Source organism: Spermophilus citellus (assembly GCF_964194105.1).
Source record: "Spermophilus citellus genome assembly, chromosome: 7".
NCBI classification, from domain to species: Eukaryota; Metazoa; Chordata; class Mammalia; order Rodentia; family Sciuridae; genus Spermophilus; species Spermophilus citellus.
Window position 1 is genome coordinate 147,981,272 of NC_138188.1, and position 14,375 is coordinate 147,995,646.

At 33.8% G+C, this 14,375-nt stretch overlaps 1 protein-coding gene across 4 annotated transcripts in view; it reads left to right on the forward strand.

Annotated features, from left to right (window-relative positions):
• The window catches only part of GABPA (GA binding protein transcription factor subunit alpha), a 33,930-nt gene that overhangs the window by 16,141 nt on the left and 3,414 nt on the right, over window positions 1-14,375 (forward strand). For all 4 annotated transcript variants that reach the window (XM_081302865.1, XM_081302867.1, XM_081302864.1 and 1 more), the window contains exons 5-9: window positions 739-984; window positions 6,327-6,521; window positions 11,177-11,230; window positions 12,323-12,463; window positions 12,683-12,875. In XM_081302865.1, the coding sequence (XP_081158991.1) occupies window positions 739-984; window positions 6,327-6,521; window positions 11,177-11,230; window positions 12,323-12,463; window positions 12,683-12,875 (829 nt within the window). The remainder of the gene's footprint in view (window positions 1-738; window positions 985-6,326; window positions 6,522-11,176; window positions 11,231-12,322; window positions 12,464-12,682; window positions 12,876-14,375) is intronic.

Sequence of the window (14,375 nt, forward strand, 5' to 3'; positions counted from 1 at the left end):
TAAACTTAATTTAACAAAGTCAGCATGGTTTTTATACATGTTCTTTATACTTTATAAAAAAGAGCAGAGTCGGTAATTTTAATGTGTTTAGAATTTTTTTTTTTTTTAATCTTAGGATGTATTGCTACTCAACATTTAAATTCTTCCTAGTTTAATTTTTATTTTTTATTCTATATTGATACTTTTTATTCATTAATTTTTTTATTGTAGTTAAAAGCTGGTACTTTTTTCTTTCCTAATGATGTTTGTAGATAAGACATGTATGTGTATATGTTTTAATTGTAGACAAGTTGTAAAACAGGTTAAAGAATTCTTGAATACCATTCACCCAGATTCCTCAAATGTTCATTTTTGTCTCACTTGCTTTTTTTCCCTTTCCCCACACACATTGTTTTTCTCAACTATTTAATTACAAATTGTAGACACGATCACTTTTTGTTCCTAAGTTCATCACTAGTGTGTGTTTTCTTAAAAACAAGGATTCTTTTATGTAATCATCGTACAGTTATCAACATCAGGAAATTAACATTGATCCAGAACTGTTATGACAAAAGTTCTACTGATTTGTATTTATTGTTAATAGGGATCTATTAAATTCTCTAGATATATTGCTAAAAATATATTTTTAAAATTTTTTCCTCTCCTTTGGGAACATGTAAACTAAATTTCAATTTTTTGTGCCTTGTGTGTTATCATCTAAATTTAAATTTATATATTTTTTTAAAATTTACTGTTAAGGAATTGAACCAAAACTTAACATCCTTGAAATTGTTAAAACTGCGGAAACTGTTGAAGTCGTAATTGATCCAGATGCCCACCATGCTGAAGCAGAAGCACATCTTGTTGAAGAAGCCCAAGTGATAACTCTTGATGGTACAAAACACATCACAACCATTTCAGATGAAACTTCAGAACAAGTGACAAGATGGGCTGCTGCACTGGAAGGTTATAGGAAAGAACAGGAACGCCTTGGGATTCCCTATGGTAATTAAACTTATAATAATTTGTTAGGTAGACTAATAAGAATTAGTTTGACATAGAGAACATTAGGGTAAGTTTTAATCTATTTTAATTGTAGATTTTGTAAAAAGAATGTTGATTTCTCTCTCTCTGAACTGTAACACACTTAAGCGTGTATGATGAATGAATATTAGTGCTGGGAATACAAAAAAGTATAAAACAAAATTTCTGCCCTTACCATATTCACAGTATAGTTGAAAAGAAAGATGAAAATAGGTAATTGTTATGAAAGGCAATATTAAAGTTGTCAATAGCTTATAGAAACACAACAAGCTATTAGAATCTCAAAGGAATCATAGTGGCCTGAGAAAAAACTGGGGAAGATTTTGTAGAAAAGGACATTGGAGGCCAGAAACATTGGGTGTAAAGCTTAAGCCTGGTAGCATTAATTAAAAAAAGGGCTTCTGGTGTAGTTTAGCAGTAAAGTGCTCCTGGCTTTAATCCCTAGTACTGAGAAAGAAAGGGAGGAGGGAGGAAAAGAACAAGAAAGAGAAGGAGAGAAAGGAAAGGGAAAAGGAAGGAAATAGTGCTAGGACTAAGCTGAGAGTGTGAGTACAGAGTGGGGAGATTCAAGGATTAAGTGATTGGGGCAATAATCTTGATAAAAATCAGTTGCATTTTCATTATATGTGTAATGAACGCTTTCATGTATATGTGTGCCATGGTGTTAAAAGCTGGGCTCGTGATGGTGCATGAGGAGACAGAGCATACTTTTAAGATCCTTGTTGGGAAAGTAGGGAAGTCTGATATGGAGTAGCAGCTTAGGGCCACTTCTTCATTTGTTGTGTATTCACAGACACATATGTATATGTGTATGTATTGACATGTGTGTATAGTTTTTTTTCAGTATTTCACATTAAACTACTGAGTATGAAATTCACATTAATGTGATACATATTATTTAGAAGACTAGCCAAAATCAGTCAATATTTATTCTTTTATTAAATACAAATGTTTAAAACATGTTGAGATTGATTATTTTTCTTCCAGTTTGAATAATTTTTTAAAAAAACAGATTCATGCTTTTGGCCTTCAGAATTTTCAGATACTAACATTTTAAATATTACATATACACACAAAAAAAATTATTGTAACTGTATTTCAGAAACAATTGATTTATATCTCGCTATTCAGTTCCATAGTTCTTCCTTAACCCCATTGGTGAGATCCATCACTTATGGTATATCTTGTTTCACTTAAAGAAAGAAAAAAATCTCTTAGGAAAAACAGTAATTCTTTAACCCAACTTTCCAATCTTCAGCCCTTTACCCCAGGTGCAACTGTCTTTTACTTTATTGCTTTTAAACATAATTAACTTCATATTATAGTGGATAAGGTTTCATTTCCTTCCCCATTGCACACAATGATACCTTACCCTTCTCCGTTTTGTAATATTGTTATGCAATTTTTTATTTAAATCATAGTCTTTGTGTGCCTTATAAGTGTTTGTTTATTGTATGATTATATTTACACAACTCTTACTTCTCCTGAAATTCAAAGTTGATTTATTTTTAGTTGATTTATAGGTTTGTCTACAATACCACTTTCTCTCATTTTGAGCTATTTTTGTTCCTGTTGTTAGTGTTTTCCAAATTCTCAGTTGTCTTTAGATCAAGTCTTTTCTATGTCTGCTGCAGAACTGTCATCCTAGTGCTGTTTCTCCCATTTTCCAGGATCTCATATTTTTCCTTTGTCATGGTGAATTTCAGTCTGTTTATGCACTATTCTTATAAAAAGGTACTAAGAAATAGATTGTTTTCTTTCTTTTGTTGAGCTTTACACATCTAAAACTAACTTTATTATGTTCTCTTTGATAGTTTGGGTATATAATATTAAAGTTGAAAAATGACTTTTCCTCAAAATTTTGATGACCATGTTCCATTATTGTCAAACATTCCAGGGGTATTTTCATCTACTCCTTTATATATCCTGGGCTTTTGTTTGTTTTTTAAATTTTCTGGAGCCTTTTTTTGTCTGCTCCTAATGCCTAGTCTTTACTTTGGTTTGGTGAATCTTTTTCATTCATCATAGATTTATGGTTTATGGTGTAAAGTTTCAGTCAGGCCCTATATTATTGAGTATGATAGCCAATAGTCTCATGTATGCACTTGAAATGTGCCTGGTCAGAACTGAGATGGGGTGTAAGTGTGAAATAACCAATTAAATCAATTTTTTTTGCACTGATTACATACTTGAACAGTAATATACTTGGATATATTAGATTTAATGTATTATTAAAATGAAATTCACCTACTAGTTTAATGGGCATTATAAAATCTAAAATTACATAGTAGTTTGCATTATATTTCTTTTGATCATTATTGATCTAGATAATTGTAGCCTTCAGTTCTAGAGGGTTTCCTACAGTATTATTTTGATTATTACCTTCTGTGTTTCTGTTTTTTTGTTGTGTGTTTTTTTTTTTTTTTTAACTCTGTTGAATGTTCTGGATTGATCCTCTCTGCATTATTTTTCTTCCTTCTTTTTCAACTCTACTACTTTCTAGCAAATGTTTTTGCCTTTAAATTTTAATCTATCTGATTGTTGTTTATTTGGTTTTAGTACTAGGGATTGAACACCGGATGCTCTATCACACCCAGCCCTTTTTATTTATTTATTTTTTATTTTGAGACAGGTCTCACTAAGTTGCTGAAGCTGGCTTTGAATTTGTAATCCTCCTGCCTCAGCCTTCTGAACTTCTGGGTTTATAGGTGTGCACCTCTGTGCCTAGCCTGATTTTAAATTTTCATTTACAAGGTCTCTTTGGTTCTGTTTGTTCTTTTCCATAACGTTTATTTATATATATAATGTTCTGCTCTCTCTGAATTTTTTTTTCTGTTTATTTTTATTTATTGGTTTAAGTCTTTCTCAAATGTTTCAATATTCTTGCCTGTGTATTTACATTCAAAACCAAATAACTTTAAAGCTCATTTGTTTGAAGTTCTGAAGGAATTGTTAACTAGATGCTGATAAAAAGAGGTATTGGGTTTTTCATTAAAAGATATTCAAATGTGAAATGTGTGGATCTTTTTGTTAGATTTCTTCAACTTGGAGAATGGGCCAAATGCCCGTCAGGAATAGAAGATTGGGATGACTATTAGGATTGATATGTATGTGAGTGCTGCATTCTAAAAGTGGAATGAGAACTGGGACAGGGAGGAGGTGGAGAGGTCTTACTCTTCCATTTGTAGATTTTTATTACTGGGAACTATTCTCCCAATGTCATCTTCATGTTTTTCCTCATTTATAGTGCTTTGGTGTCCACATGTGTGCGATGCTCCTATCTACTTGCCCCGAGAGTGAAGGAGAGGCCATGTAGATTCTAAAACCATATACTTTTAAATCAATCCTCAGCTTTAAGTCTTTCCTCTTGCCTGGAGCCACCATGACTGAGCCTATGTAGGAGTTCTGCAAGAAGGAAGGCACTCAATTTCCAGTGGTATCTTTCTGGACGGACATTCATGTTCCTCTGATTTTTTTCATCTTTTGAAAGTTCTTTCACTGTCATATTACTGCCTCTGCGGGAAAAGAGACAGAATATGCATTGCCAATTTGGCTTGTTAAACCAGAAGTCCTGATATTATTTCAGAGAAAAGATCAGGCTAATGTTTTCCCCTTTATTGATCTTAATAATTTCTTTTCTAGTTTGATGTAAAATGAGCTGTCTTGGACTCTTTAGAGAAGTGTGGTGGTTATTCTAGCTGAACAGAATTCCGTTCTTCTGTTGTTTTGAAGTAGTATTCCAGAAATAGGTAGCTTGCTTTCTCAGTTACTTTCTGCCTTATTTTTGTTGTTATTGTGGGGGTTTTTTGTTTTGTTTAGTTTTTCATTTGGTTTCTCTTTGTTGTTGTTTCTTTTTTTCTACTTAGCTTGGACCTGAGCCGCCTCTTTCCATTTTCTTGTGTCCCTGTGCTTCTCATTTTTGTTTCTACTTCCAGTCTTCCTTATGTGAGTGCCACTCTCCTGAAAGTAATCCTTGACTAAGTTGAAAAACTCCCAGACTGCACCAGTCCTTTAAACCTCATCATGAACCCCTTGTACTCAGCTGCTATTGGTTTGAGGCAAAACTATTTTTAAGCCATTGCTTCTTTCAGCTTGGCCTGTTGTGCTTTCAGTGGATACTTCTTAGCTGTATACTGGTGTTCCTGCACTTAGAATGGATCAGATGCCCCTTTGCTACCTTTTTTTTTTTTTTTTTTTTTTTTTTTGGTGTTGCACAGATATAGGGACCATGGAGGTCTTCTAGCTATTTTGCTGTGTCTTTACCCATGTCTATTATAGAGTAGGGGATATCTTGTCCCCTGGCTTTATTGTAAACATCCATAAGTAGTGATTTTTTTTTTGTTTTGGGTCCCCCTCCTTGTTATTTTTTTCTATTTTTGTTATGCATTCAGAGAAATTAATTACCATTTCCTATAATCCTTCTTCACTTCACTTCTTTATATAGAAAATTTTAAGGAAAAAAAAAAGATTCTGTGGCTATCCATACTTTCACAGATAGTGTGCTCTACTTAGTGCTATAATATTTATGCAGTTGACCATCTTTTTCATTTGTGAATTCAGTTAGATAGTAAAATATGATGGAGAAAATGAAATTATCTGAATATACCACATAAGGGCTTGGAAGAATTTACAAGACAAAGGCCTTATATTTATAAGGCTTTAATGTTGGCAGCTGAGTGAGTAAGTAATTAGTATGTTGTATTGTAAGGGATGCCATAAAGGTAAATGCAGGAGCAACTAACCTTTTACAAGAAGGGAAAAGGCGGAAGGTACATTGTTCACATTTTAGAGACTAAAGGTCACTCCCTAGAATCCCCTTGGAATTTTTTTCAAGGCACCAAATCAGACAATGCTATAAAACAATATTTTGAACTTAGATATTTTGCTCTGTTCTCTCCAAGATAACCATGTATGTTGTATTTTGTTTTTCTTGATAAAATTCTAGGCTGATATAGTACCAAGAGATTCTATCATAAATTTAGAGTGAGCCTGACAAAATGGCACATGCCCGTAATCGCAGCTGCTCAGGAGGCTAAGACAGGATGATGACAAGTTCAAAGCTAGCCTGTGCAACATAGCATGGCCCTGTCTCAAAACAAACAAATCTGTCAATAACAAGAACAACAAAATTAGATTGAGAAATTAAAAAGGAGATGAGAAATACAGTATAAAAATCTTTTCATATAATTTTATTTTGTTGGGAAAAACATCTGGATTTTTTGTGTATGTTTATGTATTGACAAGTTAATTATAAATATAATACCTATAAAGGAACTAGACTAAATGTAATATTTTCTTTCTAGATCCTATACAGTGGTCCACAGACCAAGTCCTACATTGGGTGGTTTGGGTAATGAAGGAGTTCAGCATGACTGACATTGACCTCACCACCCTCAACATTTCGGGGAGAGATTTATGTAGCCTCAACCAAGAAGACTTTTTTCAGCGAGTCCCTCGGGGAGAAATTCTCTGGAGTCATCTGGAGCTTCTTCGAAAATGTATAAAATTAAGAATTATTATCTGTTTATATTGTACTTTCTTTACAAATTTGTTTTTGTCTTAATTGTTAATAACAATAGTAAGTTAATTAAGCAGTAATACTTTTGTTAACTGCATATGGGAGTGCTGACAGCTCTTTGTGTTATCTTCTTTAATCCCTGTAATTCTGCCATAAAGCATTACTTTACTTGTTTTTTATGTAAGAAAATTAGGCTTTAAAATGCTTCACAAGGTGACAGGGAGAGGCAGAGCTAATATTTTAACCCAGGCTTACATTAGAATTTGAGTTCTTAACTCAGATGCTGTTTTATCAGTCAATTCTTCCATTTTCTGCACATCTTCTAGAAGTTTAAGATCATTTATTCACAGGTAGCTTCTACCTCATTCTCTAATTATTAGTGGGATTAAACATTTTAATTTACTATAGTTGAATAGGGTCTTTAAAGAGAAAGAAGTGTACATCCCACCATCATAAATTGGAAGTCACTAGTTTGTAAATGATTCCACTTTCGTTCCACAAACATTACGGTCAAGTTACTTTGTAGGAAAACTAGAAACTGCGTAGATGCAAAAGAAAAAAAAAAAAGCTCAAATAAATGTAAATTGTTTTGTTTGAATTTTAATCTCTTATATTTCAGTGACATTACATTTATTAAGACACCTTAGCAATAAGCCAATCCTTAATACTATTTATATATCTGAGATGCTAGCCAGACCTTCATTATTTTTCAGTTCATAAGTAGGACAAATTCTGACTTTATAAGTTATGGGTGAAAATGTAATGGTGAATATTTTGTGTGCCATATGCCAAATAAGGGAAGAGCTCTGCTACACAGATTTTTCACATTCATGTACTGCTTAGCTTTTGCATCTGAGGTGCTTTCTCTGCTGTTGAATGAGAAATGAACTTTGGAGGGAGGCTTTTCTTCATTGTTTATCCACAGTTTTACTCTTGTATGGATTTTTTAAATATTTTTTTTTAAAGTACCAGTTAGGCACGTTAATAATCCCAGTGGCTTTCGAGGCTGAGGCGGGAGGATCAAAGTCAGTCTCAGCAACTCAGCGAGACCCTGTCTCTAAATAAAATATAAAAAGGGACTGAGGGTGTGGCTCAGTGGTAAACTGGGTTCAATCCTTCTTACCAATAAATAAATAAGGTATCACACTAAAATACTGACAACATTTATTGCATTTATAGGGTTTATTTACAATTTCAGTTCTTATAGATAAATAAGTTAAATGTCTTAGTTGAAGCTTTGTCATTGCTTTCTCATATTTTCCTCTGAAGAGCTTTTCAGATGAATAAGGAAAATTCTGAATTGTTTCAGGGTCTTACATTGAAATATGTTCATTTGCAATATTTTTCTTGTAAGAATTCTTAAGGACACAACAACCATAGTGCCTAGACTACAGTTAAGTTTTCCCCAAACTCAAGGTTTCCCTGCTATCTGCCAGATCAACTCTTTGTTGTAGTTCATTCTTTCTGGTTCTCCTATTGTTCTCAACTATAAAGCTCATTCATAGACTTTTCTTAGTTTGGGTAGCAAAAGAGTCTTAGATATTTTTCCATTTCCATGGAAATTGGTCTAAAAGAGAATGGTTCTTCCACAGAAAAGTTCTGCTCTGGAATTGTTGTTTTCAAAAACAGCAAATCCCTACAGCATAGATAAGTGTCTCCAAGAATTTTATCTTTCTTGCTCTGCTTTGACAGGGAAATCCCATGTGGTTTGGGAATCTAACAGCTTAGAATTTATGGAATGAACTGGATGATGTGTGAGGCTAATTCTGGCTGACTTTTTATAATTCACAAGTCTTCTCAGAACCAGGATTCTTTAACCAGTCTGGTCCTTCCTGTATAAAGAAGTCTGCAGAATATCTCTGAGACAAAACTATGTTTGACCCAGCCTATTATCTGTTCTTCCTCAGTGATTGCAAGAAGAAGCCGTGCTGGAGAGGTAGAGCTTCTTTTGCTGATGTGTTGATTACCCACCTGAGCTACCACATTCCTGCAATTCCTTTTTTTTTTTTTTTTTTTTTTTGGTACAAGGGATTGAATTCAAGGGCACTCAACCACTGAGCCACATCCTTAGCTCTATTTTGTATTTTATTTAGAGAGAGAGTCTCATGGAGTTGCTTGTTGCCTCGCTGTTGCTAAGGCTGGCTTTGAACTCGGGATCCCCCTGTCTCAGCCTCTGGAGCCTGTAGGATTACAGGCATGTGCCACTGTTCTGGCAAGTTCCTTTTGTGTTGAAACTTTATCCAGGTTCTTCTATACTTGCAGGGGGTTAATTAGGAAATGTCCCAATACTGCCAATTCTAATGTGCTTCTATGTCACCCAAGGCAACGGTCTAATTTTGCTGAGGGTGTTCTTTAAGAAAAAGAATTCTTTATACCTTTAGTATATAATGGTTTTTGATAAAATGGATTTATATTCCCCAGAGCTTTGCCTCTAAGGAATATGTTTCCTTCGTGCTCAGTCAAGATTTTGAAGCTTCAGGGGAAATATTATACTCAGAATATCTATATGCTCATGGACTAAGCTTTCTAAAACCCTTCTCTTTCTGTGTTCTGTCTTCTGTCTTCTGTTTTCTGTCTTCCCAGGACCAAACTCATGGATGAGAATTAAGGCATTAGGGGCTGATTTTACAGTTTGGTCATACCTAGGCTGTGTTACTTTCTCCTTGACTTCTTTTGAGGATAGTGAACCTCTATTCATTTTAGTCACAAATGAAACAGTTTGAATTTCAATAATACTTTTTCCTCTTTCGTATACTTACATAAAATTCTAGGGAGAATCAACCATAAACATAAACATATAGAGCACAATTTTTTCATGTCACTGGTTGTTCACAAAGTCAAGTCACACCATTCATGCACTTAGGGTAATGATGTCCATCTCATTCCACCATCTTTCCTACCCCCATTCCCCCTCCCTTCCCCTCCCTCCCTCCCTCCTTTTTGCCCTATGTAAAGTTTCTCCATTTCTCTCATGCTCCATCCCCCATTCCCCATTATGGATCATCATGCACATATCAGAGAAAACTTTCAGCCTTTGGTTTTTTGGGGATTGGCTTACTTCACCTTAGCATAGTATTCTCTAAACTCCATATATATTACCTGTAAATGCCATGATTTTATTCTCTTTTAATGCTGAGTAATATTCCATTGTGTATATATAATACATTTTCTCTATACATTCATCTACTGAAGAGCATCTAGATTTGGTCCTCAGTTCAGCTATTGTTAATTGTGCTGCTATAAACATTGATGTGGCTGTGTCACTGTATCTATTTTTGAGTCCGTTGGGTGTAGACTGAGGAGTGGGATAGCTGAGTCAAATGGTGGTTCCATTTTAAGTTTTCCAAGGGCTCTCCATACTGCTTTCCGGATTGGTTGCATCAATTTCAGTCCCACCAGCAGTGTACCAGTGTGCCTTTTCCCCACATCCTCGCCAACATTTATTGTTGCTTGTAGTTTTGATAACTGCCATTCTGACTGGAGTGAGTTGAAATCTTAGATTAGTTTTGATTTGCATTTCTCTAATTACTAGAGCTGTTGAACATTTTTTCATACATTTGTTGATTGATTTTATATCACCTTCCAAGAAGTGTCTGTTCAGTTCCTTGGCCCATTTACTGATTGGGTTGTTTTTTTGGTGTTAAGTTTTTTGAATTCTTAATATATATTAGAGATTAGTGCTCTATCTGATATGCATGTGGTAAAAATTTGCTTTCATCCTGTAGGCTCTCTGTTTACCTGATTCTTTTGCTGATAAGAAGCTTTTCAGTTTGGGATTTAGACTTCTTGTTAGGTCCTCAGCCTTTCTTGGCATGCCACCCTTAGTAGAGTCTGGTTGGTATCCTAGGTCCCAGGACTCACTGAGATCCTAGAATGATTATTTCTGAGTTCAGTTTGACTATCAAAATCTACTGTCATGTATAACCAGAAAGAACCAAGAAATGCTTTAAAAGCAGCATAGTTTACAGTGGATTCCAAATGGACCTGGTAGTAGAGACTGAGATTCACAATTATTGTTTGACAGATAAAGAATAACATTTAAGCATGGAATATAACAGATGAGTAATGTATGGTTCTGTAAAGGGCTATGTTAGGGCCTTGTGTAACATAACTCTTATTTTGAAAGCTTTATTTGTAAATGTTAAATTATTTAATTTCATTGTGATGTATAGGACTGCTATAATTTTATTCAAAGGTAGATATTTTAATAGATTATTCTGAGCAAGTTTTGGTGGAAATGTATATCTAAATAATTTCAGTTTGATGTATATTCTGTCTTGGTGTTCTTACTGTTTTTTACATGACTTCATGTAGATAAATTGATTTAGATACAAATATTTGTACTTAGAAAGCCATAATTTTTAGAATAACTTTTCTGAACACTATAAGAAAGTTGAGTCTCCCTGTGATCCTTCCCTTAAAAGATACCTTTGCCTTTTTAAATGACCATCAGGAATTTTTCAAGTATTTATAAGTTTCATGTCTTTAGTATTTGGATTTTTTTGTTTAGTTGGTTTTGGTTTTAATTATGGAACTCCCTTTAAAATGATTTTGTTTATTAAGTTGAATTTTACTGGATTGGAATTTTTATTTCTAGTTTTGAATGAAAACAATTTTTTTGTGTGTGTTCTTCAGATGTGTTGGCAAGCCAAGAACAGCAGATGAATGAGATAGTTACAATTGATCAACGTGAGTATTCATGCCCATAATATTGGTCCACTGAATCATTAAGAAATCTTTTGATGGGCACAGTGCTACCCACCTATGATTCCATTGACTAGGGTGGCTGAGGCACAGGATCGATCGCAAGTTGAAGACCAGCCTCAGCAACTTAGCGAGGGCCCTAAGCAACTCAATGAGATCCTATCTCAAAATAAAAACAAATAAATAAAATGGACTGGTAAAGCACCTGTGGGTTCAATCCCCAGTACCAAATAGAAGAAAAAAAACATTTTTTATGAAAGATTTTTAGATATACAGAAAAATAAAGTATAACACCTGTGTACCCCATAAGAAATAAAATATGTCAAATTTACCTGTTGTAGATTCCATTTTCTTCCAACGAAAGAACTATCATCAACTTGAGGTTTACAATTTACATAATTTGATTTCTACTAACTATGTTACCATAAACTTTATAACATTGTTTTGCACAAGTTTTAAGGTTTTAGGTGAAGTAGTATTATATTGTGCATATCCTTCTGTAACCTAGCTTTTTGTTTAACATTTATGGGACTAATCTTTATGAATAGTTACAGCTTGACTTCATTCATTTTCATTGCTGAATAGTATTTTTTAAAATGTATGAACGTCATTGAATTGAGTATTTGTAGGATAGTGTCACAGGGTTTCTACCCTTTCAACCTTAGTAGGTAGTGCCACAGTTTTTCTCAAAGTGGTTATATGACTTTGGCTTGTTACTAGAAGTGTAATGTGTGTTATTTGTCCAAATTTTCTCGAACATGTTATGCAATTTTTATTAATAAATATTTAGAAACAAATGTTTTTATAATTCTTTGCCTAATATCTGTACTGTTATTTCAAAAATAAGGAGGCTGACTCTTCATTGTTAAGATTTGCAAATATTAATGCAAATATACCTCATTCTCTGAAATTGTATAACTTTGATTCAAAACTGTTGTGAATTAAGTCTTATAAGGAAGCCTTGTGTTGATGTAATTAGAAGAATATTAATTAAATTGATTGCATTTAAGGTCATTCAAGAATTGTTTTTACTACTTGTATTGGAAGAAAAAATTTCTCCCTTTTCTTTTCTTGCAGCTGTGCAGATTATTCCAGCATCAGTGCAGTCTGCTACTCCAACTACTATTAAAGTTATAAATAGTAGTGCAAAAGCAGCTAAAGTACAAAGAGCCCCAAGGATTTCAGGGGAAGATAGAAGCTCACCTGGAAACAGAACAGGTATTTTTGCATTAACAGGTACTTATGAAATTAGTTATATTTTACTGTATGAAAATGTTAATATGGACTATTTGTTGGGCAGTATTTCACATTATTTTGTGAAAACAAAAATTTTGTATTGTTGCCCCTGAGATTGGAACCAGGGCATCTGTGTGTTGCCTGTGTCTTGTGTTAATTTGTAACACTATGGACAATAACTTGTCTGTCTTATTAATTTAGGAAACAATGGTCAAATCCAACTATGGCAGTTTTTGTTAGAACTTCTTACTGATAAGGATGCTCGAGACTGTATTTCTTGGGTTGGTGATGAAGGCGAGTTTAAGTTAAATCAACCGGAACTTGTTGCACAAAAATGGGGACAACGCAAAAACAAGCCTACGATGAACTATGAGAAGCTTAGTCGTGCATTAAGGTTAGCATTTATTGCTTCTTTTTTCCAATATCAAGTCTTTCTAAAAGGTAATTTCATATTCTAGTTGTAAACATTTTATGTAATGATACTAATTATTTGGCTTGTTTATAGATGTTATGTATTTTTAAAAAGCTAAAATTTGTATGTTATGTTAAAAATGACTCTTTAAAAAGATCTTATTAATAACTTTGAGGTACATAAAATGTTTTGAAAATCGTTTTTATCTGATTTAAAAGCATATAGTATGCTGTTCAAAACCAGTGTCTTTAATATTTGAGATTCTATCATTTGCATATCAGATAGATGCTGTCATTTGCATAGCTAAAATGATCGAATATAAATTTTTTAACAAATATACAATTACTGTCTCTTTTAGAATTAGATGCAAAATATTGTTTCCTTTTTTAAAATTTTTCTTTTCTACAGTCTGCTTAAATGTAAATATCCAACCTTTACATTGATAAAATTGGAAGAGTATAAAATGGTTTGGTATAGTGGTATGAATTCTCTCTCTCCCTCTCTCTCTCTCTTTTTTTTTTTTTTCTTGAGTCAGTCTCCTTATGTTGCCCAGGCTGGGCTCTATATTGTGATCCTTCTGCCCTAGCCTCCCAAGTATCTGAGATGACAGGTGTGTGCTACCATGCCCAACTTACTAGTATAAAATTTCTATCAGAAATTATACAATAGATTAAAATAGGAAACCCAAATATAACCAAGAACATATTACATTTGATTTAAAGAAATATGACAGTGGGAACATATGAAGAAAATTTACTTTTCAGTCAGCAGTGGTCGGGTAATTGGCCACTCATTTGGGGACTGAGGGAGCCGGATGACACCTGACTGCTTCCTTGTATCATACCAAACATCAGTTCCATGTAGCTTGATGATGCAAAATAGGAAAACATCTAGAGACACTTTCATGATTGCAGGCAACAGGTAGAAATATTTAAACAATTGAAAGCACCGACCTGACCATAAGAGAAAAGATCAATAAACTTGGCTATATTTAAATTAAGAATTTCTGGTCATCAAAAGCCATCATTATTAAGAGTTGGGACTGTAGCTCATTTGGTAGAATGCTTGCCTAGCATGTGTGAAGCATTGGGTTCGATCCTTAGCACCACATAAAAATAAAATAAAGGTATCGTGTCCATCTACTATAAAAAAAATTGTTTAAAGCCATCATTAAGAGTATAAAAAGCAAGCCACTCGTATGTGTCATAAGAATTATATCTGAAATATCTGAAGAATCTTAAAATCAATAAGGAAAATTTTTTTGTAAATGGGCAAAAGATTTGAGGAGATAATTCAGTTGAGAAATTATTCAGGTGGCCAATAAATACATGCAAAGATGCACCACTTTGTTAGTAATTGTGGAAATGAGGTTTGAAATCACAATAAAATTGTATAGCACATTCTAGGGCCAGGATAGTCACAGTTAAGATCACCAGTACCAAGTGTTGATGAGGATATGGAGCAGTGGGCATGCTGCCACAC